At 37.4% G+C, this 27,239-nt stretch overlaps 1 protein-coding gene and 1 pseudogene across 13 annotated transcripts in view; one reads left to right on the top strand and one right to left on the bottom strand.

The window, feature by feature from the left end:
• The window catches only part of ZNF568 (zinc finger protein 568), an 87,267-nt gene that overhangs the window by 17,317 nt on the left and 42,711 nt on the right, over window positions 1-27,239 (top strand). For 10 of the 13 annotated variants that reach the window (XM_027617732.2, XM_027617737.2, XM_027617729.2 and 7 more), the window contains 2 exons: window positions 10,844-10,970; window positions 11,238-11,333. In XM_027617732.2, the coding sequence (XP_027473533.1) occupies window positions 10,844-10,970; window positions 11,238-11,333 (223 nt within the window). Of the gene's footprint in view, window positions 1-10,843; window positions 10,971-11,237; window positions 11,334-23,004; window positions 25,587-27,239 lie in introns of those variants that run through there. The other 3 variants (XM_027617740.2, XM_027617739.1, XM_035725286.1) reach the window with 3 other exon arrangements.
• On the bottom strand, window positions 2,326-3,200 carry LOC113936217 (annotated as a pseudogene).

Genomic DNA, 27,239 nt, shown 5'->3' with positions numbered 1-27,239 from the left:
ATCTGTTAGATCTAGTTGGTTTATAATGTTGTTCAAGTCCTTTATTTCTTTGCTAATAATCTGCCTACGTGCTCTGTCCATTTTTGAAAGTGGTGTTTGAAGTCTCCTGCTTTTATTGTTGAATTGCCAGTTTCTCCCTTCAATTCTGTCATATTTTGCTTCATGTATTTTGAGACTCTTAGGTACATATATGTTTATAATTATTCTTTTTATGGGATTTACCCTTTTATCATTACAAAATGTTCTTTATTTCTAGTAACAGTTTTTGTTTTAAAGTTTATTTTACTTAATATTAGCATATGCACTTCAGCTTTCTCATTATTGTTCTTGACGTGATATTTCTTTTTCAGTCCTTTTACTTTCAACCTATTTTTATGTTTGACCTTAAAGTATGTCTCCTTGTAGACAGCATGTAGTTGGATCTTATTTTTCCACCAGTCAATGTCTGCCCTTCTCTAGATTGCTTAACCCATTTACTGCTAATGTTAACACTAAAATTGTTGGATTTATGTTTGCTATTTTGTTTTCCATGTCTCATGTCTATTTTGTTTCTCCTTTTACTGCTTTTTTTAATTAAGTAAATGTTTTCTAGTGTAAAATTTTAACTTCTTTTTTCTTAAAGATTTTATTTATTTATTTATTTGACAGAGAGAGAGAGAGAGAGAGCGAGCATAAAAGCAGGCAGAGGGAGAGGGAGAAGCAGACTCCCAACTGAGCAGGGAGCCTGATGCAGGGCTCGATCACAGGACACTGGGATCATGACCTGAGCCGAAGGTGGATGCTTGACCGACTGAGCCACCCAGATGCCCCAAAATTTTAACTTCTTTAATGATTTTTCACTATATTTTCTTTGTGGTTATTCTAGGGCTTATCTTATACATTTTAACTGACCATAATCTTCTTCGAGTTTATGCTAAATTCCACTAAGATATAGAAACATTTAGTCCTATGTAGCTCTATTCTCTGTTCCACATTGTGTACTATTATTGTTATGTACAGTACATCTATGTTACAAACCCAATGTAGTATTATAATCATTAATGCATTCCATGTTACATCTATTTAAAAAGCTAGGAAGGGAAAGGAGAACAAGTATATATTTACAACATTTGTTAAATTATCCTTATTTACCATTTCTAGTTTTTGTCGTTTGTTCATATGGCTTGGAGTTCCCATCTAGTCATTTGTCTTACTCCAGTACAACTTCGCTTTCAAGATTTTCCCTTTGTCTCTGGCCTTCAGCATTTTTGCTATTATATATCTGTGTCTGTGTCTGTGTGTGTGTGTGTGTGTGTGTGTGTGTGTGTGTGTTGGAGCTCATTTAGTTTCTTGGATTCATAGATACTTTTTCATCAGATTTGGGTAGTGTTCAGCTATTACTTCTTGGAATGTTTTTCTGTACCTTTTTCTTGTCCTTTAGTACTTTCACCATGTGTATATTGGTACACACTCATATGCACATTTGATAGTGCACTTGATGTCCCACATTTCTCTGAGGCTCTGTTTATTTTTCCTCATTCTTTCTCCTCTTTGGTCCTCAGGTTTTGGATACTAACCTTTTATCAGATATGTCATTTGCAAATACCTTCTCCCAGTCCATGGGTTGCCTTTTAGTTCTGTTGATTGTTTTCCTTCACTATGCAGAAGTTTTTTTGATGTGTCCCAGTAGTTTATTTTTGCTTTTTTTGGAGGTGTAAGTGAATTTTTATTGGGAACTTGTCAAACAGCAGCAAATGAAAAATGAATAAGGAAACTTCCTGTTGTCACAGAAACACAAGATCTCCATCATATATGATAAGGGAGGCATTTCAGTTTGTGATCCCCAGCACAGAAATGACAAATGCATTTCCATTCAGTCTAATACCTCTGGATTCCTACCAGAAAGAAATACATTAGGAGCATGGAAGAGCTCCCTACCTCCAAGATCAAGCATGCTCTTTCAACTCTTTCAAGCAAAAGTTGCTTACTGAAAGGATACCCCTAAAGAAGAGTAATGGAGGGAATGTAGAAATTAAGAAGTTATGTAGAACACTTTTTAAATTGTAATGAACTACATTTTCATATCTTCACAGTAATATCTTCATATCTTCACAGTCACTTGCAGAACTGGTTCAGATTATTTACATACCAGATATATTTTTAGTCCTCTACATAAGTGTTTGGCTATTACCTATGTTTATATGAAATGAAGCTATTAATACTTTTCTATAACAGTAACTTGCATACCAGGAAAGCCAAGACAACAGATCAAGAAATGAGTTTTCCCAAAGCTGCAATGTGAAGACTATAACCAGTTGATTTCATACACATATATGGGTTTCTTTGCTATAGGAAATCCAAATGGAATAAGAAATGGAGATGAATAAAAAGGTTTCTTGAGGGGAAGAAGGATGACATCTTGTATGCATTTAGTTTCCCTGCCCCTTCTGATACATCACATTCTTCTGCACGGTCTGATGTCCATAATGTTAGGTTGTCTCCAAGCAACTGCATGATAAGGGTGCTATCTATGAATGAGTCTTCATTCAGTGTATCAAGTTCTGCAATGTCCTCATCAAAAGCAGTTTAAGCCAGTGTGCAGGCAAGCTCTGGGTTATTAAGGATCTCATAGTAAAATACAGAAACGTTAAGAGCCACCCCCAGGCATATTGGGTATATAGGTTGCATCTCTTTCTTGCTTATATCAAAAGCCTCTTGGTAAGCTCCTTGGGAAGCTTGTTTGTTTTTGATTATCACCACATGCCACTTCAACAAGGTACCTCAAGTAATCTCCCTTCATTTTCAGGTAAAAGACCTTACTCTCTGGATTAGTCGCATTGGCTATTAAATACTTGTCCAACAATTCTAATACTGTGATGTGGATGGACCTCAGTTCAGACTCCACTTTCTCCAGTAGTCCTTAAATCAGCTGCAACTTCTTATTGGAGGTGTCACTTTTCAGCTCCATGCTCCATATGACTCTCCACGCTGACCTGCATCCCTGACCACATTTGTATAAGCCATGGAGAGCAGATTGTGCTCCTTGTTGCACAGCTTGGCATCCTGCTCGGTTTTGGCCTTCATGCAAATTGCCATGTTGTAGCGCTTGGCCTGCTCAGCCAGCTTCACCTTCTGGATGAGCTCTGTCTTCTCCTTGGGGATGAGGAGAGGAGAGTGAGGGAGAGCACCGACTGGATGGGGAGGAAGCATAGGGAGGGCCTTCACATCTCTGCCACTGGGGTGCAAGTTTATTTTTGCTTTTGTTTCCTTTGCCAAAAGGGACCTATTGAGAAAAAAATTGCTACACCAGTGTCAGAGAAATTAATGCCTTTGCTCTCTTCTAGGATTTTTATGGTTTCAGGTCTCACATTTAGGTCTTTAATCCATTTTTAATTTATTTTTCTATATGGTATAAGAAAGTGTTCCACTTTCATTCTTTTTTAAAAGATTTTATTTATTTGTTTGACAGAGAAGGCACAAGCAGGAGTGTGGCCAGCAGAGGGAGAGGGAGAAGCAGGCTCTCCACTGAGCAGGGAGCCAGATGTGGGGCTCGGTCCCAGTACCCTGGGATTTTGACCTGAGCTGAAGGCAGATACTTAACCAACTGAGTCTCCCAGGTGCCCCTCCACTTTTATTCTTTTACATGTTGATGTCTAGTTTTCCCAGCACCATTTGTTGACGAAACTGCCTTTTTCCTACTGGATATTCTTTCCTGCTTTGTCAAAGATTAATTGACCTTATTAATGTGGATTTATTTCTGGATTTTCTATTCTGTTCTATTGATCTATTTTTGTGCCAGTACCATCCTGTTTTGATTACTACAGCTTTGTAATATAACCTGAGGTCCGGAATTGTGATGCCTCCAGCTTTTCTTTTCTCTTTCCTTTTAAAGTTTTTAAGTAACCTCTACACCCAGCATGGGGTTTGAAACCACAGCCTCTCCCTACCTCCAAGATCAAGCATGCTCTTTCAACTGAGCCAGCCAGGTGCCCCTGCTTTTCTTTCTCAAGATTCCTTTGGCTATTTAGGACTTTTTCTTGTTCCATACAAATTTTCTAATTGTTTGTTCTACTCTGTGAAATTGATTGGTAGTTTGATAGGGATTGCATTAAATGTGTAGATAGCTTTGGGTAATATAGACATTTTTTAAAAGTTTATATATATATATGGAGGCTTGGGGGTTTTGTTTGTTTGTTTGTTTTTAGTAATCTCTATACCCAACGGGAGGCTTGACTCATGACCCTGAGATCAAGAGTCACAAGCTCTTCCAGCTGTGCCAGGCAGGCACCCCTGGACAGTATAGTCATTTGAACAATATTTGTTCTTCCAGTCCATGAACATGGCATGTCTTTCCATTTTGTTTGTCATTTTCAGTTTCTTCCATCACTATTTTATAGTTTTCAGAGTACAGGTCTTTCACCTCTTTGGTTAGATTTATTCCTAAGTATTTTATTATTTTTGGTGTAATTGTAAATGGAATTGTTTTCTTAATTTCTCTTTCTGCCGTTTCATTATTATTGTATGAAAAATGCAACAGATCTCTGTAGATTGATTTTGCATCCTGCAACTTTACCGAATTCATTTATCAGTTCTAACAGTTTTTTGGCAGAGTCTTTCAGGTTTTCTATACAGTATCACCATCATCTGCAAATAATGAAAGTTGTACTTCTTCCTTACTGATTTGGATGCCTTTTATTTCTTTTTGAGGTTTGACTGTTGTGGTTAGGACTTTCAGTACTATGTTGAATAAAAGTGGTGTGAGTGGACAACCTTGTTTTGATCTTGATCTTAGAGGAAAGGTTGTTTTTCCCATTGAGGATGGTGTTAGCCGTGGATTTCTCATATATGGCCTTTCTTATGTTGAGGTATGTTCCCTCTAAACCTACTTTGTTGAGCCTTTTTAAAATGAATAGATACACGGTGCCTGGGTGGCTGAGTTGGTTAGGCGTCTGCCTTCGGCTCAGGTCATGATCCCAAGGTCCTGGGATTGAGTCCCACGTCGGGCTCCCTGCTCAGTGGGGAGCCTGCTTCTCCCTCTGCCTGCTCTCTCTCTCTGACAAATAAATAAATAAAATCTTTAAAAAATAAAAATAAATAAATAAATAAAATGAATGGGTGTAGTACTTTGTCACATGCTTTTTCTGCATCTATTGAAATGATCATATGGTTCTTATCCTTCCTCTTATTGGTGTGATGTGTTACATTGATTCATTTGAGAATATTGAACCACCCTTGCAACCCAGGAGTAAATCCTACTTGATCATGGTGAACGATTTTTTTAATGTATTGTTGGATTTGGTTTGCTAGTATTTTGTTGAGGGTTTTTGCATTTATGGTCATTAGAGATACTGGCCTGTAGTTCTCTTTTTTGTGATATCTTTATCTGGTTTTGGTATCAGGGTAATGCTTGGGTGTTCCCATGTTGGGTGCATAAATATTTATAGCTAAGGCCTCACAGTACTGCCAGGTCAAGAGACACAGTGTTTGCAGGCGTTTGAGCCAGTCTTCTGGGGGAAGGGACCCTCCAAACTGGGACTGAGGCAAGTTTGACTGGGAAGGGCAGTTCTTCTGAAGCACAGAGGGGGCAGGCTTGGTGTAAGCAAGATAGGTACCGGTGTGGGCACTGCACTGGTTTCCACAGGTGGCCCTGTGCTTATGCTGATGAGTTGGGGAGGGAAATGGTGTTACACAGTTCCTTTGTTCCCAGGTGGGTCTCTGTAAATGCTGCCTATCTGGGACACACTCCAAGATGAGCAACTAACTTCCCCATTGTGTGCCCCAAGCACTCTTCAGATCACTGTTTCCACACTGTATTTCTGTGGGCTGTTTACCCTGACTTTTCTCCAAGAGTAGCCCCAATGTCCTCCAAGCTCTCTCAGAGCCATGCATGCTCACCTTTAAAACTCTAGGCCTGGGACTAAGCCTGGGTGGCTCAGTCGGTTAAGCATCTGCCTTTGGCTCAGGTCATGATCCCAGCATCCTGGAATCGAGTCCTACATCGGGTTCCTTGCTCAGCCAGGAGCCTGCTTCTCCCTCTGCCTGCCGGTCCCCCTGCTTGTGTTCTCTCTCTCTGACAAATAAAATCTTTTTCAAAAATTAAAAAAAAAAACCACAAAACTCTAGACTTTAAGTCCCATTGGTAGCAAGAACTCATCAAATTTAGGCCCGCTCGCTGTCCAAACCAGTTGCTGTGATAATTCATTTTCCCCATGTGCTCCCCTGTGTGCTAGTCGGTCTCTCACCCTTCTCTGTGAGTACAGCTCCCTCCCCACTACAGGGGCCATGATCAGCTGCTCTTCCTATCTGTGTCTCCACATTTTCTTCGATGTGGCCTCTTTACCTTTAGTTGTAGAGTTCAACTAATCTTCAGATATATTTCTGGGGTATTTTAGGATGATTTCATAATTATCTAGTTGTGTTCGTGGGACCATCTAGCCGTCTTCCTTTGTATCCAAAATATATATATACTGTCCTTTCTTTAATCATGGTTTCCTTTAGCTATGTCTATAATGGATGCTTTGAAGTCTTAGTTTGTTAAACCTGACATCTGAGCCCTTTCCCAGGCAATTTCTTTCTTTCTTTTTTTTTAAGATTTTATCTACTTGACAGAGAGAACGCAAGAGAAAGAAAACAGGCAAGGGGAGTGGGAGAGGGAGAAGCAGGCTTCACACAGAGCAGGGAGCCCGCTGTGGGGCTTGATCCCAGGACCCTGGGATCATGACCTGAGCCGAAGGCAGACGCTTAACGACTGAGCCATCCAGGTGCCCCTCCCAGGCAATTTCTGTTGCCTCCTTTTTTCACTGTATGGACTTCGCTCTCCTGTTTCTTTTCCTGTTGTAATTTTTTGTTAAAAACTGAACACTTACCTTATATAGTGTAACAATTCTGGTTACTGATTCCCATCCCTCCTTTTCTAAGAGTTGTTTTTATTTTTGTTTACTTACGCATTTGTTCAGTGACTTGCCTATGTTATTTTAGTGAAATCTGTTTCCCCTATAGTGTGATACTTTGGGGTCACATCTCAGAAGGTATAGCCTTGGGCATGTCCAAAGACACTCTAGGATGATGGTGGTGTTAGAAGGGCTCTCTTTGTCCATTTCCTCTACCTCTTTTTTAAGTTGTCTGTCTTGTTTGGTATCACATCTACTGATTGCCAACGGATTGCATTATTGTTTTTGACAATGCCTGGAGCATAAATTGCTCCACTTTATGATCTCATTGAATTCAGGCAGGGGTAGTTTTTGAGGCCAGTCTTTGAGGTTTCTTCTGACTTCTTTCTCTTTAGTTGTCTTTTTTCCTGATTCTTTTTTTTTTTTTAAGATTTTATTTATTTATTTGACAGAGAGAGACACAGCGAGAGAGGGAACACAAGCAGGGGGAGTGGGAGAGAGAGAAGCAGGCTTCCCGCCGAGCAGGGAGCCCAATGTGGGGCTCGATCCCAGGACCCTGACATCATGACCTGAGCCGAAGGCAGATGCCTAATGACTGAGCCACCCAGGCGCCCCAAGTTTTAGTAGGTTTTCCTGAATAAATGGTTCTTCATTGCTTTATGCCCTTAGGGTAATTTCCAGAGACTGAAAATTTAAAAACAAAAAACAAAATTTTCACCAGTTATGCCTGTTTTACTGGGAAGCATCCATAGAGTACCTCATACTGCTATCTCAAAGTAGAATTCCTCTCAAAACTTGACACTCTTTTACTACATGTTCGTTTTATATCCCAGTTTGAATTATTGTGTTTTATTTTTTTTCTTGATTTAGGCTTGACAAGTATTTAATTTATTAAAATGATCAAGATAACTGTTTTTAGAGATTTATATCTATATAAATGTATATATTTATAACTTTAATATTTATATTAAAGTATATAATATAAAAATTATAAAATTATTACAATAAATTATAATATCATTACAATAAATTATAACATAAAAATTATTTTATAACTGTAAATATTTATATTTATAACTTTTTTAAGTGTAAATTTAATTTGTTTTTACATTTACCAACTCATATATATACCAGGTAATTTGCTCCAAAGTTATTTTAATGATTATTCCCTCACTCTTTACCTAAAATCTTAAGTACTAGTTTTTGTAAGTTTATTTGGCTAATTTGGCTAATACAATATTGGGTACTGACAGAAAAAATACTTTATATCTGCTTTTGCTCCTAGATTGTACCAGATGCTAGTTTTCTACATCTGCTTTTGTTTTCAGTCTTCCCTACTGCTCAATCTGACTTCTGTCTGCTTCTCCAAATCAGGATCATGTCCCATCATCATTGGCCTTTGATTTTTTTTTTCTGGTCATGATATTTGTCCTGTAGTTTCCCATCATTGGTGATTTCATATGCTTTCAACCTCAGCAAGAGAGGTTTCAAATGCACAAGTGTGTCCAGTTGTCTGTCTTGAGTCAGGGGATATTTGTGGGATTCTGAGACTCCTCCTGCTAAGTTGGAGAAAAAGTGTAGTGACACTGCTTGGGCTACAATCCAGCTCTTACCACATATGAAGCTTTATGACCCTGGAAGAGTTATTCTTAACCCTGGTCTCCTTACTTTTCATTTTTATTTATTTATTTACTTATTTTTAAAGTTTTTTTTTTTTTAAGATTCTATTTATTTATTTGAGAGAGAGACACGCACAAGCAGGAAGGGCAGAAGCAGAGGGAGAGAGAATCTTTTTTTTTTTAAAGATTTTTTATTTATTTATTTGAGAGAGAGAGAATGAGAGATAGAGAGCATGAGAGGGAAGAGGGTCAGAGGGAGAAGCAGACTCCCTGCTGAGCAGGAAGCCCGATGCGGGACTCGATCCCGGGACTCCAGGATCATGACCTGAGCCGAAGGCAGTCGCTTAACCAACTGAGCCACCCAGGCGCCCCAGGAGAGAGAATCTTAAGCAGATCCTTTGGGCAACACGGGGCTCGATCCCAGGACCCGAGTATCATGACCTATCTGAAACCAAGAGTCGGATGCTTTACTGACTGTATCACCCAGGCACTCCTTAAAGATTTTATTTTTAAGTAGTCTCTATACCCATTGTGTAGTGAACAATCCTAAGATCAAGAGTCACATGCTCTACGGACTGAGCCAGCCAGGTGCCCCTCCTTACTTTTTAAATGGATAAAGTAGCCACTGCATAACCTTACCAGGTTATTTTAGAAGTTAACATATCTAAAGAAATTATTACAGTACCTGGTGTATAACTACTCAGGAGATGACAATGATGATAATGTTGATGGTAGTAATGATCATAGATCATAGAGACAGTGTCTCAGAAACACTAATTGCAGGAGCGCCTGCGTGGCTCAGTCAGTTAAGATCTGACTTTGGCTCAGGTCATGATCCTAGGGTCTTGGGATAGAGCCCTGTGTCAGGCTCCCTGCTCAGCGGGAAGTCTGCTTGTCCCTCTGCCCCTCCTCCAGCTCATGCGTGCACACACACACTCTCTCTCTCAAATAAATAAATATAATCTTAAAGAAAAAAAAAGGAACACTAATTGCAATCCAGCCTTTGGTGATTTTCATTTGTATTTCCCATTTTGTCTATCTCATTTGTACTATTTCTTTTTTTTTTTTTAAGATTTTATTTATTTATTTGACAGAGAGATAGAGAGAACAAGTAGGCAGAGTGGGATGCAGAGGGAGAGGGAGAAGCAGGCTCCACTGAGCAGGGAGCCTGATGTGGGGCTCGATCCCAGGACCCTGGGATCATGACCTGAGCCGAAGGCAGCTGCTTAACCAACTGAGCCACTGAGGCGCCCCTCTTTTTTTTTTTATGATTTTATTTATTTATTTGACAGAGAGAGACACCTTGAGAGAGGGAACACAAGCAGGGGGAATGGGAAAGGGAGAAGCAGGCTTCCACGGAGCAGGGACCCCGATGCGGGGCTCGATCCCAGAACCCTGGGATCATGGCCTGAGCTGAAGGCAGATGTTTAACGACTGAGCTACCCAGGTGCCCCTTGTGTGTACTATTTCTTGAATAAATTCTCCCGAATGTGGGATATATGAGTGCTTTTTTATCTTAGCACCTTTACGGATAAAGATTTTTTCCTTACTTCCTTATTTGAATATTGAAGTTTTTAAGTGGGGAGGAAGAGTTAGATATATGTGATCAAGTAACATTCTTTTCCAGGAATTTGTCATTAGTTTCTTGGCTTCTGTTACATTGCTGTCATGATTTTAATTTTCATCCTCTGATTGTAAATAAAACAAACAAGAAACAAAAACCTGAGTCCCTTTCTTTGATGCCTAACTGTTGATTCTGTCCTTGGACCTTTACCCACTATATGTTCTCTACTACTCCTATCCTTCAGCCGTGGATTCAGCTCTCAATTTTAGGTTAATGGCTAATTCTCATCTTTCTTCGTACCTCTAACTGCATAGTGGACATTTCCATCTAGAAGTTGTATAGAAATTTCAAATTTTGCACATTCCAATTTTCATACCTCTCCTCATTCCTCCTACCTTATTTCTCTTCCTTCTCCACTTTCTCCATGTTCCCTTTCTCACTAGGTCACACAGTCACTTGGACAGGTTCTGAGACAGTTACCTGTGAGTCATGTCTAACTCTTTCAATTCTGTCACAGACCAGTACAAATCAGTGACCACTATGTTCAGTTTCCTGCATAATAGATGATGAATGCTTAAGTTGATTATTAACTCAATAATCGACATCTTACAGGATATTTCCACTATGGTTTGTTTTCCCTCACGGTATAAGATTAGGTAAATATGAAGACTTGATATACAGTTTGTAGTGAACTCTGATCCCTGAGTTCATGATGGACATGAGTTCTTACATATTTTGACCACTCCATTGAAGTTTGATGAGTTCATATTAATTAGGATTGGTTTTTACAGGAAACAGTGACATTTAAGGATGTTGCTGTGGACCTCACCCAGGAGGAATGGCAGCAAATGAAACCTGCTCAGAGGAACTTGTACCGGGATGTGATGCTAGAGAACTACAGCAACCTAGTCACAGTGGGTAAGGGTAGCTTTGCAATTTTTCATGGAATTCCTTTCCATTTTTGAAGCGTATGAAGACTTTAACTTGCCAGGTGAATTTAGTCTGCCTTGTCTTTACATGATTGTATGTACTCATCTTCAGGGTAAAGCCTGATTACTTTGTCTCACTTTAGAAATTCCTTTGTCCTCATCCTTCAAAGGCCCTCAAGCTCCTAAGACTCAGCCCCAGGTGTGGATGGTGGTCTCCAGCATTAACATGCAAGTGCTTTGCTGTTTCCTGTAATAGGTTATCAAGTCACCAAACCAGATGTGATCTTCAAGTTGGAGCAGGAAGAGGAGCCATGGGTGGTAGAGGAAGAAATGCTTGGGAGGCACTGTCCAGGTGAATAAGTAAAGAGGCAGCTCTGAATGAGAAAGCCACATGACAGTTGTTAATGTGGTTGACACCATTTTACATTTTCCAAGATTTTCTTAAAAGCCCTAGTGTTCCAGGGTGACAAGCAGTATGAACGGATTGGATTCCTGTGACATTTCCAGATACTATTTTCTTCCTGTACTGGAGCTATCCTCCTTTTCCAAATTTTAGAGGGCTGGTAGTTCCATTGGATTTCAGGATGCCAACCTTCTTGAATTCATTTATTGCCTCAGTTTCAGGATTATTGTCCCTCTCTATGATCTTTAAGCTCTCTTTTTCCTTAGTGTTTCCCTTAGTTTTAATTCCTTATGTATTCAGCATTTCATAGATGTGTAGTATTTTAAAAGTATATTTGTTTCACACTTAGATTCCTTTCAATTTCTTTCCATTTTGAAAAGCTATAGACATATATTCTCTAACAGTATTCACAGTTCCGATTTTAGTTCACAACCTTCACAAGCCCATGTAGCTTTAAGTTTCTGCCTTAGAAATTGGTGCCTTACTCCTACTTATTCCCACCTTCCATTATGTTAATTTTTTTAAAATGTAAATATGCATACTTCAGAGCACCTGGGTCCATTAAGCATCCAGTTGTTCTTAATTTTGGCTCTGGTCGTGATCTGAGTCATGAGATCGAGCCCTAGGTTGGGCTCCACGCTGGGTGTGCAGACTGCTTGGGATTTTCTCTCTCCCTCTCCCTCTGTTCCTCCCCCACCCGCTTGCTCTCTCCAAAATATATATATATTTCAATATATATATTGCTCTCTCAAAAGAAAAATGTATATATACACTTGGTTAAAGAACATAAACAATCCAAAAGATACATTAAAAAGTAAGTCTCCCTCTTATCCTTGACACTGAGTCCCTTTCTTTCCCAGTTGCATCCATTCTTTCTCAGAGTTGTGCTGGCTCTTCTTGATTGTTATTTTACCATATGAATGTTAGATACAACTCTCTATTTCCAGAGAAAAACCTATTGGACTTTTTATTGGGAATGTATTAGGTATATAAATTAACTTTTAGAGATATGACATCTTTAGAATGTTGAGATTTTCTATTAAAGAACATGCCCTGTCTTTGTTCACATCTACTTTGTATCCTTCATAAATGCTTTCCAAGTTTTCCCTTTATAGCTTTTGTATATTTCTTAAGTTTATACCAAAGTATTAGATAAGAGAAAAAAATCAGTACTGTACTTTCTGTCTGTCCTTTCAGCACTGTGCTTTCTGTCATTGGAAAGGAATCTATAAACTCATCTTTAAGATAAAATTGTATCCCTGAAAAACACAAGAGAATCAACTGAAGAAGTATAACAAACAGTAAAAGAATCCAGTGAGATGGTAGGATATCAAATTAACAAATAAAAATCAATAGCTTTCATATATACTTCAACAACCAAGTAGAAGGTATGAAGGAAAGAAAACCACATTTATATTTCTAGCAATAAAGATAAAATACTATTTTGGGCATGAGCATGTAACAGTATACAAAACAAAGTCCTGTCCTCATGGAACTTATAATTTATTGGGAACTAGGTCCTTGAGTTTTTGCCCATAAGAAAATATCTTTTTTTCTTACCCTTTATTATTTGGCTATGTATAAAATTCTTGGGTCATACTTTTTTTCCTAGTTTTTTTGTTTGTTTCTTTGTTTATTTGTTTGTTCTGTAGACAGTTCTCTGAAGACTTTAAATAATCCTCTACTATCTCCTGGCTTTGAATATTGCTTGGAGACCTCTGAAGTCCGATTGGTTCTCCTCATAGGTGACTTGATTTGTTTGCCTTGGATGCCCATAGGTTTCTTTTTTTTTTTTTTTTTAAGATTGTATTTATTTATTAGAGAGAGACACAGCAAGAGAGGGAACACAAGCAAGGGGAGTGGGAGAGGAAGAAGCAGGCTTCCCACCGAGCAGGGAGCCCGATGCGGGGCTCGATCCCAGGATCCTGGGATCCTGACCTGAGCCAAAGGCAGACGCTCAATGACTGAGCCTTCCAGGTGCCCCAGGTTTCTTTTTTTTTAAAGCTTTAGAACTTTTGAGGCCTATTAATCAATCACTGTCAGTTTTTCATTTCAACTTGTATATTCATGTTTTTTGGTTCTAATTAGCATTATCGCATATTGCTGATGCAGATTCCTTTTACTATCACCATTACTCATCTTTAAGTGAGGTTATTTCTTGCTGGACCAATTATTTACAGAAGAGTGTCAAAGAGTGTCCGGAAAAATGCTCTGAGTGAATGGGAAACCCTTATCACTCATAACAACTTCCTTTATCATTCAGGGTTTTGTATTGAGAGTTGGTTTGCCCTTTACTTCTTCCAAATCAGAGATTATCAGTTGCATGCTTCCTCTAGCGTGCGGTATCCCTTCTTTTTTTTTTTTTTTTAAGATTTCATTTATTTATTTGAGAGAGAGAATGAGAGATAGAGAGCACGAGAGGGAAGAGGGTCAGAGGGAGAAGCAGACTCCCCGCTGAGCAGGGAGCCCGATGCGGGACTCGATCCTGGGACTCCGGGATCATGACCTGAGCCTAAGGCAGTCGCTCAACCAACTGAGCCACCCAGGCGCCCTGCAGTATCCCTTCTACTTTTCTATGTCCACAGACTGCTTATATAAGAATAATGGCTGTTTGCATCTTCTTATTTAGTCCTGTCTTCCCTACCATTTGATAGGGCCAGATGAAGACCATTATGTTCCTGCCACCAGTTTCAACACATCTGGATCACACTGTTGCAAAAAATAACTAGTTCATTCTGCGCACAGAGTGTTCCTTCTATTCAGAGGAACTCTGTTCACTGTGCTTTCTGTCTGAGATAAGAAAGAACAGCCACTATCTCCAAGTTTCTTTCCTACCTAGTCCAATTTCTCCTCTGGTCTTTCTTTATTTGCTGGAATTGGAGTTTAGCTCCCTTTTAGTTTCACTGAAGATGTATTTTCTTTTTGTTTTCTTCTTCACTTTTACAGAAAGAAGACAGGACACAGAGATGTTTAATTTGACCGTTTTGAAACAGGAAGTCCTCTGTGCTATATTTGATCCTATGGATCACCCTTTTTGGAAATGTCTTTCCTTTTGCTCTTCTCTAAAAGATTTTGATACCCCTCAGTTCCTGTTTATTGTTTATTTCCTGTTCCTTTAGGAAATGTCTTATATATGACTTTTTCTTTCAGCCCTCACTGGGCATTATCCAGAGCCATTCTAAATTACATATAGATTCTTTTTCCTTTATGTACCTTCATGACATAGGTGTGTTCATGCCCTTAAATCAGTATTTAACTACAGAAATGGCAACATTTAATGTCTCCAGTACTGTGAAACTCTTCAAATCTTTGCCTTTAATTATGAGGGTTCTTACCTATTGTGGTTCTGTTATTTAACTTGGAGTTTGATTTCTCGTAAACAGTCCCCAGCACTTCTAGCCATTATAGATCTACCCTCATCTTTGAGCTAACTTTCTAGTCTATGTCTACCAGAGTGATATGAAGTCTTAAAACATACTGCTTATATATGTTTTCATACTTGATTTCTTTTTTTTTAAAGATTTTATTTATTTATTCATGAGAGACAGAGAGAGAGAGAGAGAGGCAGAGGGAGAAGCAGGTTCCCAAGGAGCAGGGAGCCTGATGCGGGACTTGATCCCAGGACCCTGGGATCATGACCTGAGCCGAAGGCAGATGCTTAACCATCTGAGCCACCCAGGCGCCCTTTATACTTGATTTCTGAGGCTTAATCCACCAAAAGAAAGACTGTCTTATTCTTCATTTAATGATTCATGAATTGATTGGTGTAGAGCTATATTGGGAGAGATTCTTCTTATTGTTTTTGTTGTTTTAAAATATTTATTTGGGGTGTCTAGGTGGCTCAGTTGGTTGAGTGTCCGACTCGATTTCAGCTCAGGTCATGATCTCAGGGTCATGAGATGGAGCCCCGCATTGAGCCCCTTGGGCTCTGCACTGGGCGTGGAGCCCACTTAACATTCTCTCTCTCCCTCTCCTCCTCCACCCCCACCCGCACATGCGACTCTCTCTCTCTAAAAAAAAATAACAAATAAAAATGAGAAAAACAATATTAAAAAAAGCAAAACATAAAAGTTTTGAGAGGAAAATTAGCATGACATGTTCATGGGGTAAAATTTGAAGCATAGCTTGATTGGAAGAGGGGAGACCTTAAAGGATTAGTGAAATAGAGAATGGGTTATCTAGCGTAGAGTCAGAGAAGTCTGAACTTTGCCAACCTTCATGCCCTTTTTTGTATTTTTAAAACCTTGTTGGTAATTTAGTTCAGTTTTTTCCCTTTTTAATTTTTTTAAGAGATTTTTTTCCCTTTTTTAATCACTGAACTATAGCTATGGTTTTGCTTTACGCATGGTGGCAGTCAGGTTACAGCAGTAGTTTATAGGCAGGGACTTAGAAGATAACTGAATATAAAGATTAAAAAATGTCTAATTATCTGAATTTTAAGTTACCCACAGTTGAACCTAGAGAAACCATTATAGAGCTAATAATGTACAAAAAATAATTATCATTTTGAGCAACAGTATGTCCGCCATGAAGAAAGAACAAAAGCAAAACACAACAGGATTTGCTGGTAAGGACAGTTTCAGCATGGAAAAATGAACATAGGATAAAATGATAGTACCTGCTATTAGAACAATGCAGTGAATCAGATCTTGAGCAAAGATGACTTGCCTTGTGATCTTTTCATTGGGTACTTATATGCCTTGTTCTTTAAGCACCTAAGAGAATGACTTGCAATTAGATGGAAAGTTGAAGCTGTCGCCATTGTTATTACCAATTTGGGGCTGGATTTAGTTTGGACAGCCTAAACTTCAAGTGTTTTTATACAAAACAAGGGAATTAAAACTTATGAAAATTGCTTTTCGTCTGCAGAATAGACAAGAGCTAAACTTCCTAGGATCATAGAGCAGTTAATCTAGGCAAAAGTAAGAAGAACTTGGGTTATAATTTGCTTCTGTAACCTAATGCTACTGTTATCATTTTCCTTTTATAGTATTTCTTTCCTTTTTAAAATATATTTTTAATTTTTCTCAAATACATGTACTTCTTTTTAAAAAACAAAGAAATACAAGGGTTATGACAGTCCCTTCTTCTGACCTCACATTTTACGTCATTTAGGCAATCATTTTCATTTCAACTTACTTAGCTATTTCTTTTAGTATTGATCTTTATTTCTAAATAAATACTTTAAAACATTTTATTATAGGGGTGCCTGGGTGGCTCAGTCATTAAGCGTCTGCCTTTGGCTCAGGTCATGGTCCCAGGGTCCTGGGATCGAGCTCCACATTGGGCTCCCTGCTCACTGGGAGCCTGCTTCTCCCTCCTCCACTCCCCCTGCTTGTGTTCCCTCTCTTGCTGTGTCTCTCTCTGTCACATAAATAAATAAAATCTTTTAAAAAAATAAATAAATAATTTTATTATGGTCATTTTCAACCATACAAAAATAGAGTATAAGGAATCCTCATTGTATTCATTACTTAGCTTCAATAGTGATCAACATTTTGCCAGACTTGTTTATCTGTCTACCCCAGTTTTGTTTTGGTTTTGTTTGCTGAACTCTTTTACATTTCACCTTTGAATATCATTGTATATATCTCTAACAGGTGAAATTATTTAAATAACCACAATATTATTATCATACCTAATAACATTAATCGTAATTTCTTACTATCATTTGATATTTAGTCTCTGTTCCTATTTCCTCAGTTGTCTCAAGAATATATTTTTATGGTTGGTTTATTAGAATCAGGATCTAAATAAAGATTAGCACATTGCATTTGGTTGACATATCTCTTAGGTCTGCTTTAATTCTTAAGAGTTTCTCCCCCTGCCCTTCCCTCCCAACCCATTTTTTCCCCACACATTTTATTTGTGTAGAATCCAGGTCATTTGTCTTTTAGAACAAGGGTCAGCAATTTTTCTCTTTAGAAGGCCAGATAATAAATAGGTTTTGTGGGCCGGATAAAGTCTCTGTCTCATATTCTGTCTCTCAACAACCCTTTAAAAGTGTAAAAAAACATTCTTAGCTCACAGGCTGCACAAAAACAGGCTATCACTATTTTTTGCCAACCCCTGCTCTAGAATGTCCCACATACTGGATTTGGCAGTTTGCTTCCTCATGGTGTTTTACATACTCCTTTATTCCATTTTTCCTATAATCTGGCCTTATTGTATTCAAGTTCAGTTCTTTAGCAAGGATACGTCATTGATGGAGCTGTGTGCATCATATTACATCTTATCAGATTGGTTTATCCCACTTTTATATTAAGATTGATGAGTAGAGGGGCACCTGGGTGGCTCAGTCAGTAAAGTGTCTGACTCTTGATTTCAGCTCAGGTCATGATATCACGGTCGTAGGATTGAGCCCCACATGAGGCTCCACACTCAGCATGGAGTCTGTTTGAGATTCTCTTTCTCCTCTCCCTCTGCCCCTCCCCCTGCTCTCTCTTTCTCTCTCAAAATAAATAAATAAAATCTTTAAAAAACTGATGAATAGATTCATGTGTTGTGAATCAGAATCCATCTATTTTAAAGATTCATACTAACTTTTCACTTAAGGCTTTTAACAGCCATTGATAATCTTTGGCTAGATCCATTATTTTATTAGAGGTTTCTTCTGCTTTTATTAGCTGAAATCTCTCATAAAAAAGAACTCAAGGGGCGCCTGGCTGGCTCCATCAGTGGAGTGTGCAGCTCTTGATTTTGGGGTTGTGAGTTCGAGTCCCACATTGGATGTAGAGATTACTTAAAAAAAAAACAAAAACAACTTAAAAAAAAAAACAAGAACAACTCTGTCAATAACTGTTTGATTACCCTGAAATATAGTTTTTACAGAGCAGGAAAGAGAAGTACTTGACTCCTTTCCTTCAAAAACTTTTTCTTTTAAGTAGTCTCCATGCTCAGCATGGACCCCAACATGAGGCTTGAACTCAGAACCCTGAGATCAAGACCTGAGCTGAGACCAAGGGTCAGATGCTTAACTGACAGAGCCACCTAGGCGCCCCCTTCAGAAACTTTGAGAATAATGATTGGTGTCCTAACATTCTCTAGTTTGCCAAGTTAAATCATTATAAATTTATATAATGAGCATCAAAATAAATAACATATTATTCAGTGCATGTAAATGATATATATGGAAAACATTTAGAAATGTTTATATATTTACAAAACATATAAATTATGTTTCATTTATTTTTTTTAAAGATTTTATTTATTTGACAGAGAGAGACACAGCGAGAGAAGGAACACAAGCAGGGGGAGTGGGAGAGGGAGAAGCAGGCTTCCTGCAGAGCAGGGAGCCCAATGCGGGGCTTGATCCCAGGACCCGGGGATCATGACCTGAGCTGAGGCAGATGCTTAACAACTGAGCCACCCAGGTGCCCTATAAATTATGTTTTAAATATATTTTATATGTTATTTATTAATAAGCCCATATTATTAGCAAATTTAATGCTCAGATTGTCATATCACTAGCCAGAGGATTCTTTGGCTAATTTTATAAATTTCCTACTCCAGACATAAAATAGCTACTTTTCTAAAACCCCTGCTTCCTTTAGTGGGAAATGATTTGGAGACCACAATCTGGGCACAATAGTTGCTCATTAGTACTAGGTTGTCATTGCTTATAGAGCTTGTAAGTGGACAAAGCTAGAAAAATACACTTTTTAGAAAGAAAAAAATGTACATATATATACTGATACATCCAATTCAAATTAAAGAGTGTAGGGTTTTTCTTACCTTTTTTGTTTTGTTTTTGTATCTTTTATACTGAAAATCTCGGCTCCTTTTTGCATTAAAATATTTATTTGCTTAATCCATATATATTTCCCAACCTTGGCATTGCTGACATTTTGGGCCAGATAATTCTTTGCTGTAGGGAACTATCCTGTGCATTGTAGGATGTTTATGTAGGGTGTAGAATGTTTAGCAGCCTCTGTGGCCTCTATCTATTAGGTGCTGGGAGTACCAATCCCCTTTCTCCCCACTTCCCCAAGTTGTGACAGCCAAAAACGTCTCCAGATCTTTCAGACATTGCCAAATGTCCCTTGAGAGCCCAAACTGATATCTCCCTCCCTCCCTCTCTCCCTCTCTGTGTATATATATATATATATATATATATATATATATATATATATATATATATATTAGTTCCAAACAACAATACCAATATTACTAATAATGAAAAAGACTACTGGGTTGCCTGAGTGGCACAGTCAGTTAAGCAGCCCACTCTTGGTTTCAACTCAGGTGGTGATCTCAGGGTTGTGAGATGGAACCCTATGTGGGCTCCACACTCAGCATAGAGTCTGCTTGAGATTCTCTCTCCCTCTCGCTCTGCCCCTCCCCTGTGCACGTGAGTGAGCACTCTCTCTCTAAAATAAATAAATCTTAAAAAGAACAAAAAAAAAAAAAAAAGAAAAATAAAAAGAATGTAGTTTAAGATTTCTTTGGTTGTATTTTTTTTCTCCCTTAGGGTATAGTCAAACTACTGTGTTTAAAGTCACTTGAAGTGATTATGGCCCTAACTTCATATATAGATTTATTCTTTTCCATTTGTTTTCAATTTTTAAGAGTTATTTTGGCTTTTTTCCTCCTCATTTGATTTAACTTTTTTTGTTGTTATGTAAAACATTTACATGATTCCAATGTCAAAACTATAAAACAAGTCAGAGATGTCATGCTTCCATTCAGGATACATAAATGGAAAAAATCAATGTGCAGAGCAGCATTTAGAATATGCCACCTTGGGCGCCTGGGTGGCTCAGATGGTTAAGTGTCTGCCTTCGGCTCAGGTCATGATCCCAGAGTCCTGGGATTGAGTCCCACATCGGGCTCCCTGCTCCTTGGGAGCCTGCTTCTCCCTCTGCCTCTCTCTCTCTCTCTGTCTCTCATGAATAAATAAATAAAATCTTTAAAAAAAAATAGAATATGCCACCTTTTTTATAAAGAGTGGGAGAGGCATATGTGTATGGATATATATATGGCATATGTATATGTATTTAATATACGTATTTTAAAAGAATATAAGAATAACCCCAAAATTGGGTGCCTGGGTGGCTCAGTTGTTAAGCTTCTGCCTTCGGCTCAGGTCATGATCCCCAGGTTCTGGGATCGAGCCCCGCATCAGGCTCCCTGCTCAGCAGGAGGCCTGCTTCTCCCTCTTCCGCTCCCCCTGCTTGTGTTCCCTCTCTCACTGTGTCTCTCTCTGTCAAATAAAATAAATAAATAAATCTTAAAAAAAAAAAAAAAAGAATAACCCCAAAATTAATGAAAATGCTTACCCGTCAGGCAATGTAGGAAGAATCAGTGTTTCAGGGATAGGATGGAAGCTAGTCTTCTCTGAGTATGCTATTATTTGGTAATTTCTAATTAATATCAACTTGATATTAATGAAAGATGAGGTTTAGTACTCTTACACCACCACCACCACTTCCCCTTTCCTTTTTCTCTGGATATAGCTATATCACAGGTTTTGGCTAAATTGGTTTTCACTGCTTACTTTGTTCTTTTAGGTGATATACTGTTATACTGAGCCAAGAAATGACTATTAATTATATATCCTTACATAGATTTTTGTCATTCCTAGAGTTACTACTTGCCTAATTTTTCTGTTTGCTTTGTTTTCTATATATTTTTAATTGTAATGAGACTTTCAAATCTTTGTTTAAATAGGTAATTCATCAGTGTCACTAGTTTTCCTTATTTTGATGCATGAAAGCATAAAAAAGAAATTCTAAAAATCTAACAAATTTTTGATGCTTTTTTAATAGAACCTAGGAGTTTTTTGTTGAGTTGCAAATGCCAGTTCTAGAATTCTAGTTCTGTGGGTCTTTTGTTTTTAATCTTCTCATCTCCTACCTGGAGGTAAATGCCAGCATTCATGAGGGGCAAGCAACAGAAAGGGATTGGAAATCTTACATTTAATATTGACAAGTTTACATAATTCCTAGGTTTTTAGTATGAGACTTCCTTTACATAAGCTTAATTTGTTCCTAAGTCTAGAGCCTATATAGTTCATTTTCTCTATAGAGTAAGCTTTTTTTTTCCTGCTCAGGTTGTGGATACATGGCCACTTCCTGTGTTATGTGGGGGGTGGGGAGGTATTGGCGAAGATGCAGTTACAGAGAAAAGAGCTTATTAGCAACTAATTTAAAAAGGAAGGAATTTATATGAAGGTATTAAATGTCCTAGAGAACCTTTGGGAGGACTGAAGGACCAACTATAGGATAAGCTTTTAGGAATGAGTCTCAACATCATATCAGAAAAGTGAGCTGCTAAGTGAGTTCCTTTTCCCACTATGATCAAGAAATAACTTCTAATGGGCCACCTGGCTGGCTCAGTTGGTGGAGCATGCAACTTTTGATCTCGGGGTTGTGAGTTCAAGCCCCACGTTGGGAGTAGAGCTTACTTAAAAAAAAAATGAGGGGCACCTGGGAGGCTCAGTCAGTTATGCATCTGGCTTAGGTTCAGGTCATGATCTCAGGGTCCTGGAATCGAGCCCTACATCAGGCTCCCTGCTCAGCAGGGAGTCTGCTTCTCTCTCTACCGGCCCCCACCCTCTGCTTGTGCTCTTTCTCTCAAATGAATAAATAAAATCTTAAAAAAAAAAAAAAGAAATGGTTTCTGATTGAACCAGGGAAATGCCTCTATAACCATGAGCTTCAGAACCTTACCACTTCTGTTGTAGTATTTAGGTAAAATGCCTGTTTTCTTTCTAATTTTAATTCATTTCTGAATTAAAATGTTGTATGATTAATCTAAATCACATCCAGAACCCTACATGCAAGTGTGTCCAGGAAATACAGTTATAACTCACTCTTCGCAGGTTGGAAAAACATAGGATGAGTTTGGAAAGATGTTACTTAAGCAAATCCGTAATACTTGCCTCAGGGAGTGTAAGTGTTCCCTATTCAGACTTTAAATTAATCCTCTTCAGACATCGCTCTACCTTTTGAGTACCTGAATTCTCCAGTTTGTTAGCTTTTCCAGTGTTTTGTGGCTAAATCACTTTATTGCTTGACATTTGTATCTTTGTAGTACTTTATTTTTTTTCTTTGTAGTACTTTAACTTCTTAGCTCTGCCATTAGTTAACAGTTCCCTATATGCCTTTCATCTCCGTTCTTTTGTTGAAATCTCTTGTTTTCCCTTCTTTACACTCTTATTTCCTTTGTTCTTGTGGATTTGACATTTTATTTTTTTACTGTCATTTTAATGGAATTTTAGGGAGGAGGAGAAATAAACATATACATTCAATCCACTGTGTTTAACCACAAATGTTAATTTTATCCTCTGGTCATTTTGACTCCCTATCCAGTCATTTGTATCGTCAGCCTTTCGTCTTAATCTGTTCATGTTACTGATTTCTGCATTGTATAAGCATACTTTTAAAAGCAGTCAAAGCTACTTAGGCCTATCAATGTCAATTTTCTCTCCATAATATTTTATAGGAGTTAACCTCTTAAAACTTAGAAACTAGGGTAATTTGCACTTTGGATTTTTTTCATATTGGGAGACTAGAGTCAACATAAAAAATCAACTCCATAGGAGCAAATTTCTGAAATGTTATTAATAGTGTAGTAGCAGAAAAATTCAAAAGTAATAATTTTTGGTCCTCCATTTTAGAAGTTTGGGAAGTTGATGAACAGATCAAGAAGCAACAGGAAACACTTGTGAGGAAAGTCACATCCATCTCCAAGAAAACTCTGATTAAGGAAAATGTCATTGAATGTAAAAGAGTTACAAAAATATTTCCTTTGAGCTCAGATATTCTTACTTCAAGACAAAACTTCTTTGAATATGACTCACTTGATAAGGGTTTGGAACATAATTTAGATTTACTTAGTTATGAGAAGAACTGTGTAAGAGAGAAAAACTATGAGTATAATAAGTACAGGAAGCCTTTTTACCATTGCTCATCCCATGTTCTAACCCCTTTTAAGTGTAATCAGTGTGGACAAGACTTCAGTCATAAATTTGACCTCATCAGACATGAGAGAATTCATGCTGGAGAGAAACCCTATGAATGTAAGGAATGTGGAAAAGCTTTCAGCAGGAAGGAAAATCTTATCACACATCAAAAAATTCATACTGGGGAAAAACCATATAAGTGTAATGAATGTGGAAAAGCTTTCATTCAGATGTCAAACCTTATTAGACACCAGAGAATTCATACAGGGGAGAAACCTTATGCATGTAAGGATTGTTGGAAAGCCTTCAGTCAGAAATCAAATCTCATTGAACATGAGAGAATTCATACTGGAGAAAAACCCTATGAATGTAAAGAATGTGGAAAATCCTTCAGCCAGAAGCAAAACCTTATTGAGCATGAGAAAATTCACACTGGGGAGAAACCTTATGCATGTAATGAATGTGGTAGAGCCTTTTCTCGAATGTCATCTGTTACTCTACACATGAGAAGTCACACAGGGGAGAAACCCTATAAATGTAATAAATGTGGAAAAGCCTTCTCTCAATGCTCAGTGTTTATTATACATATGAGAAGTCATACAGGTGAGAAGCCTTATGTGTGTAGTGAATGTGGGAAAGCGTTTTCTCAAAGTTCATCCCTTACTGTACATATGAGAAATCACACAGCCGAGAAACCTTATGAATGTAATGAGTGTGGAAAAGCCTTCAGCAGGAAAGAAAATCTCATTACACATCAGAAAATTCATACTGGAGAGAAACCATATGAATGTAATGAATGTGGGAAAGCTTTTATTCAGATGTCAAACCTTATTAGACACCAGAGAATTCATACTGGTGAGAAACCTTATGCATGTACAGTATGTGGGAAAGCCTTTAGTCAGAAATCAAATCTCACTGAACACGAGAAAATTCATACTGGAGAGAAACCCTATCATTGTAATCAATGTGGAAAAGCTTTCAGTCAGAGACAAAATCTCCTTGAGCATGAAAAAATTCATACTGGAGAAAAACCATTTAAATGTAATGAATGTGGTAAAGCCTTCTCTCGAATCTCATCCCTTACTCTTCATGTGAGAAGTCATACAGGGGAGAAACCGTATGAATGTAGTAAGTGTGGAAAAGCCTTCTCTCAATGCTCATTACTTATTATACATATGAGAAGTCATACTGGTGAGAAACCTTTTGAATGTAATGAATGTGGGAAAGCATTCTCTCAAAGAGCATCCCTTTCTATACATAAGAGAGGGCATACAGGTGAGAAACGCCGAGTGTACTAAATGAGGGAAGGGCTTTTCTTAAATTCAACCCATGCTTTACTTTTGAAACGTATTGGTGTAAACTTAAAAAAAATGAACAATATCTTTATGGAAAAACTGTAAAGCTTCACTGAAGGGCATAAGACTTGAATAAATCGAGAGAAATACCATAAATGCAGATGGAAAAACCTAATACCATAAAAATGTCAATTCTCCCAGAATTAATCTATAGACCTAATATAGTTCCAAACATCTAACACGAATTTTCTAGGATCTTTACAAAATGATTCTAAAATTCATGTGAAATGGAAATCCCTGGATTGCCGAGACAATTTTGAAAAAGAAGAGAGAGGACACATCTTCTCCCATATACTACGCAAAAGTTATGGTCATTAAATAGTGTGTGGTATTGGAGCATGAATAGGTAAATAAACAGAATTTACAGAATAGAATGCCTAGAAATAAATCAGTGAATATATGTGAATTTGGTGTATATTAGACATGATATCATGAATCAGTAGAGAAGTGACAGCCAATAAAATTGTTGGAGTATTTGGTTCTCCATATTAGGGAAAAAATAACTACATGCAACCTTACAACATAAAAAGAAACAGAATTCCAAAGGATTTGACCTGGAATGTGAAAAGCCAAACTGAAGTTCTTGGAAGGAAATACAGGATGTTGTCTATGACTTTGAGGCAGAGAAGCATTTTTTAAAAGACAAAAGGACCCTGTAGTTCCATTTCTGTATATTCATTCTAAAGAAACTCACAAATACCCATAAGAAATATATATGAATTGAAAACAAGCTAATTATTGATGGGATAATGGGTAAATAAAGTGTGATACAGTTAAATAATGGAGTAGTATACAGCAGTTAAAAGTAATAAAGTAGATCTGTATTTTGTAACATGGATAGTTATGTAAAACAGTGTAGAGTGAAAAAAAATCAAGATCCCCGGATGAAACATTGTATAATGAATGACATTCGTGTAAATTGAAATTAAATCATGAAGAACAGTACTATGTTTTTTTATTATTGAAATATGTATGTATTTAAAATGGACTAGAAGGGTACATACCAAATTATTGTTAGTATTGTCTCTGGCAAGAGATTAGGTTTGAGAGTGTTGATCAAAGGGGGCTTTAGCTTTATTTGTAATTTTTATGCCTTAAAAAGGAAGATTGATAGCATATAAAATCTTAATGATACACAGTGGCAATATGGATGTCTTGTCTTTATGGTGTTTTTTGTAATTATTTCTTGGAATTTATGGGCTAGGGGAAGCCTGTGCCCATAGAAAGAATATTATGATGGATCCATATGCCCTATCAGATGCTGAACTATTTTATCAAATATATTTCCAGAAAATTAGTAATTAGAAGTAAGAGTCCTATTTACTGTATGTAATATGAAATTACCATACTTTATCAATCTTATGATGCTTTTTACATTTTAACATTTCTAAAATACATATTCATCTTTCAACCAATTATGTCTTAGATTTAAGTAAATATGTAATTATCAAGAATTTGAAAATCAGATGGCAGTGTGATACATCAAGTATGATTTTATTTACCATTTTAGGGCATCATGGTCTACTAATGATCCCTACTTTCTCAGTGTGTCTCACATTATTTGGCAATAGATTTGCTGGATTCATAGCTAACTAATTAGTAATGTATTAGAGTCATTGTGGAGAGAATAAGATTTTCTTGAGAAACTGACTATGTGACATTAGTTTTCTTGCCCTGTAAGTTTCCATACAACCAGGATAGACATTAATATCATTGTTAATCATTACAACATTTTGAAATGAGAAAGCCTTTTATTTTCTTGAGATGGCCATAAGCAGTTTTGTAACAAAGCTTCACTTTACACCTATAGATCATATTATTCCTTTTACAACCCTTAATTTATATCCCCTGTCTCATTTTGGTTGGAAGTGGTAGTGGTCTCAGACTCTGAGCAGTAATAACAGAGTTCCTCTAAAAGGATCTCATTCTCCATAATGATATATGAACAAACCCTTACTTAAGGTAATATTTTATTACAGCATCTCTGCAATATTACTTGATATACAGAAAACCATTAGTGCCTTTATAAAAAGGAGATTAGAATTGGGGCTATTGATCAAAAGGGAACTTTAGCAATGAATGTTTAAATGTTAACTAAATTTGTTTGAAGGTGATTTCACAAAACAAAATCTCAAACTACAGTTGTGATATGAAGCATGACTGTATCAATTTTGACTTTTATTAGCTTTTTTAAAAAAGCTTGACAGTGATTTATTACAGTTATAAATTGCAGGGACTGATTTTCATGAAAACAACAATTTATCAAAACTTAAGTATCTGAATGAGTATTGTCATTTCATAGTCTCTTCTTTAGTAGGTTTTATGCTAAGTCCAATTTTGCCAGCACACCTAATTTTTGTAGACTTGTTTTTTTAAAAATTAGTTTTCAAAGTTCATATGTTATCTGCATAACAAAACCTGTGTTTGATGAGGATGTGCAGAAATTGGAAACCTTGTGCATTGTTGGTAGGAATGTAAAATTGTACAGCTCCTGAGGAAAACAGTTTGGCAGTTCCTCAAAAAGTTAAACTTAAAAATACCATATGATTCTGCATTTCTGTACCTAACTAGAATCCAGAAGAATTGAAAGCAGGG

This window comes from Zalophus californianus, chromosome 17 (assembly GCF_009762305.2).
Source record: "Zalophus californianus isolate mZalCal1 chromosome 17, mZalCal1.pri.v2, whole genome shotgun sequence".
Classification (NCBI taxonomy): domain Eukaryota; kingdom Metazoa; phylum Chordata; class Mammalia; order Carnivora; family Otariidae; genus Zalophus; species Zalophus californianus.
Note: the sequence above shows the minus strand (reverse complement) of the source record. Positions and strands in the feature narration are given on the sequence as shown.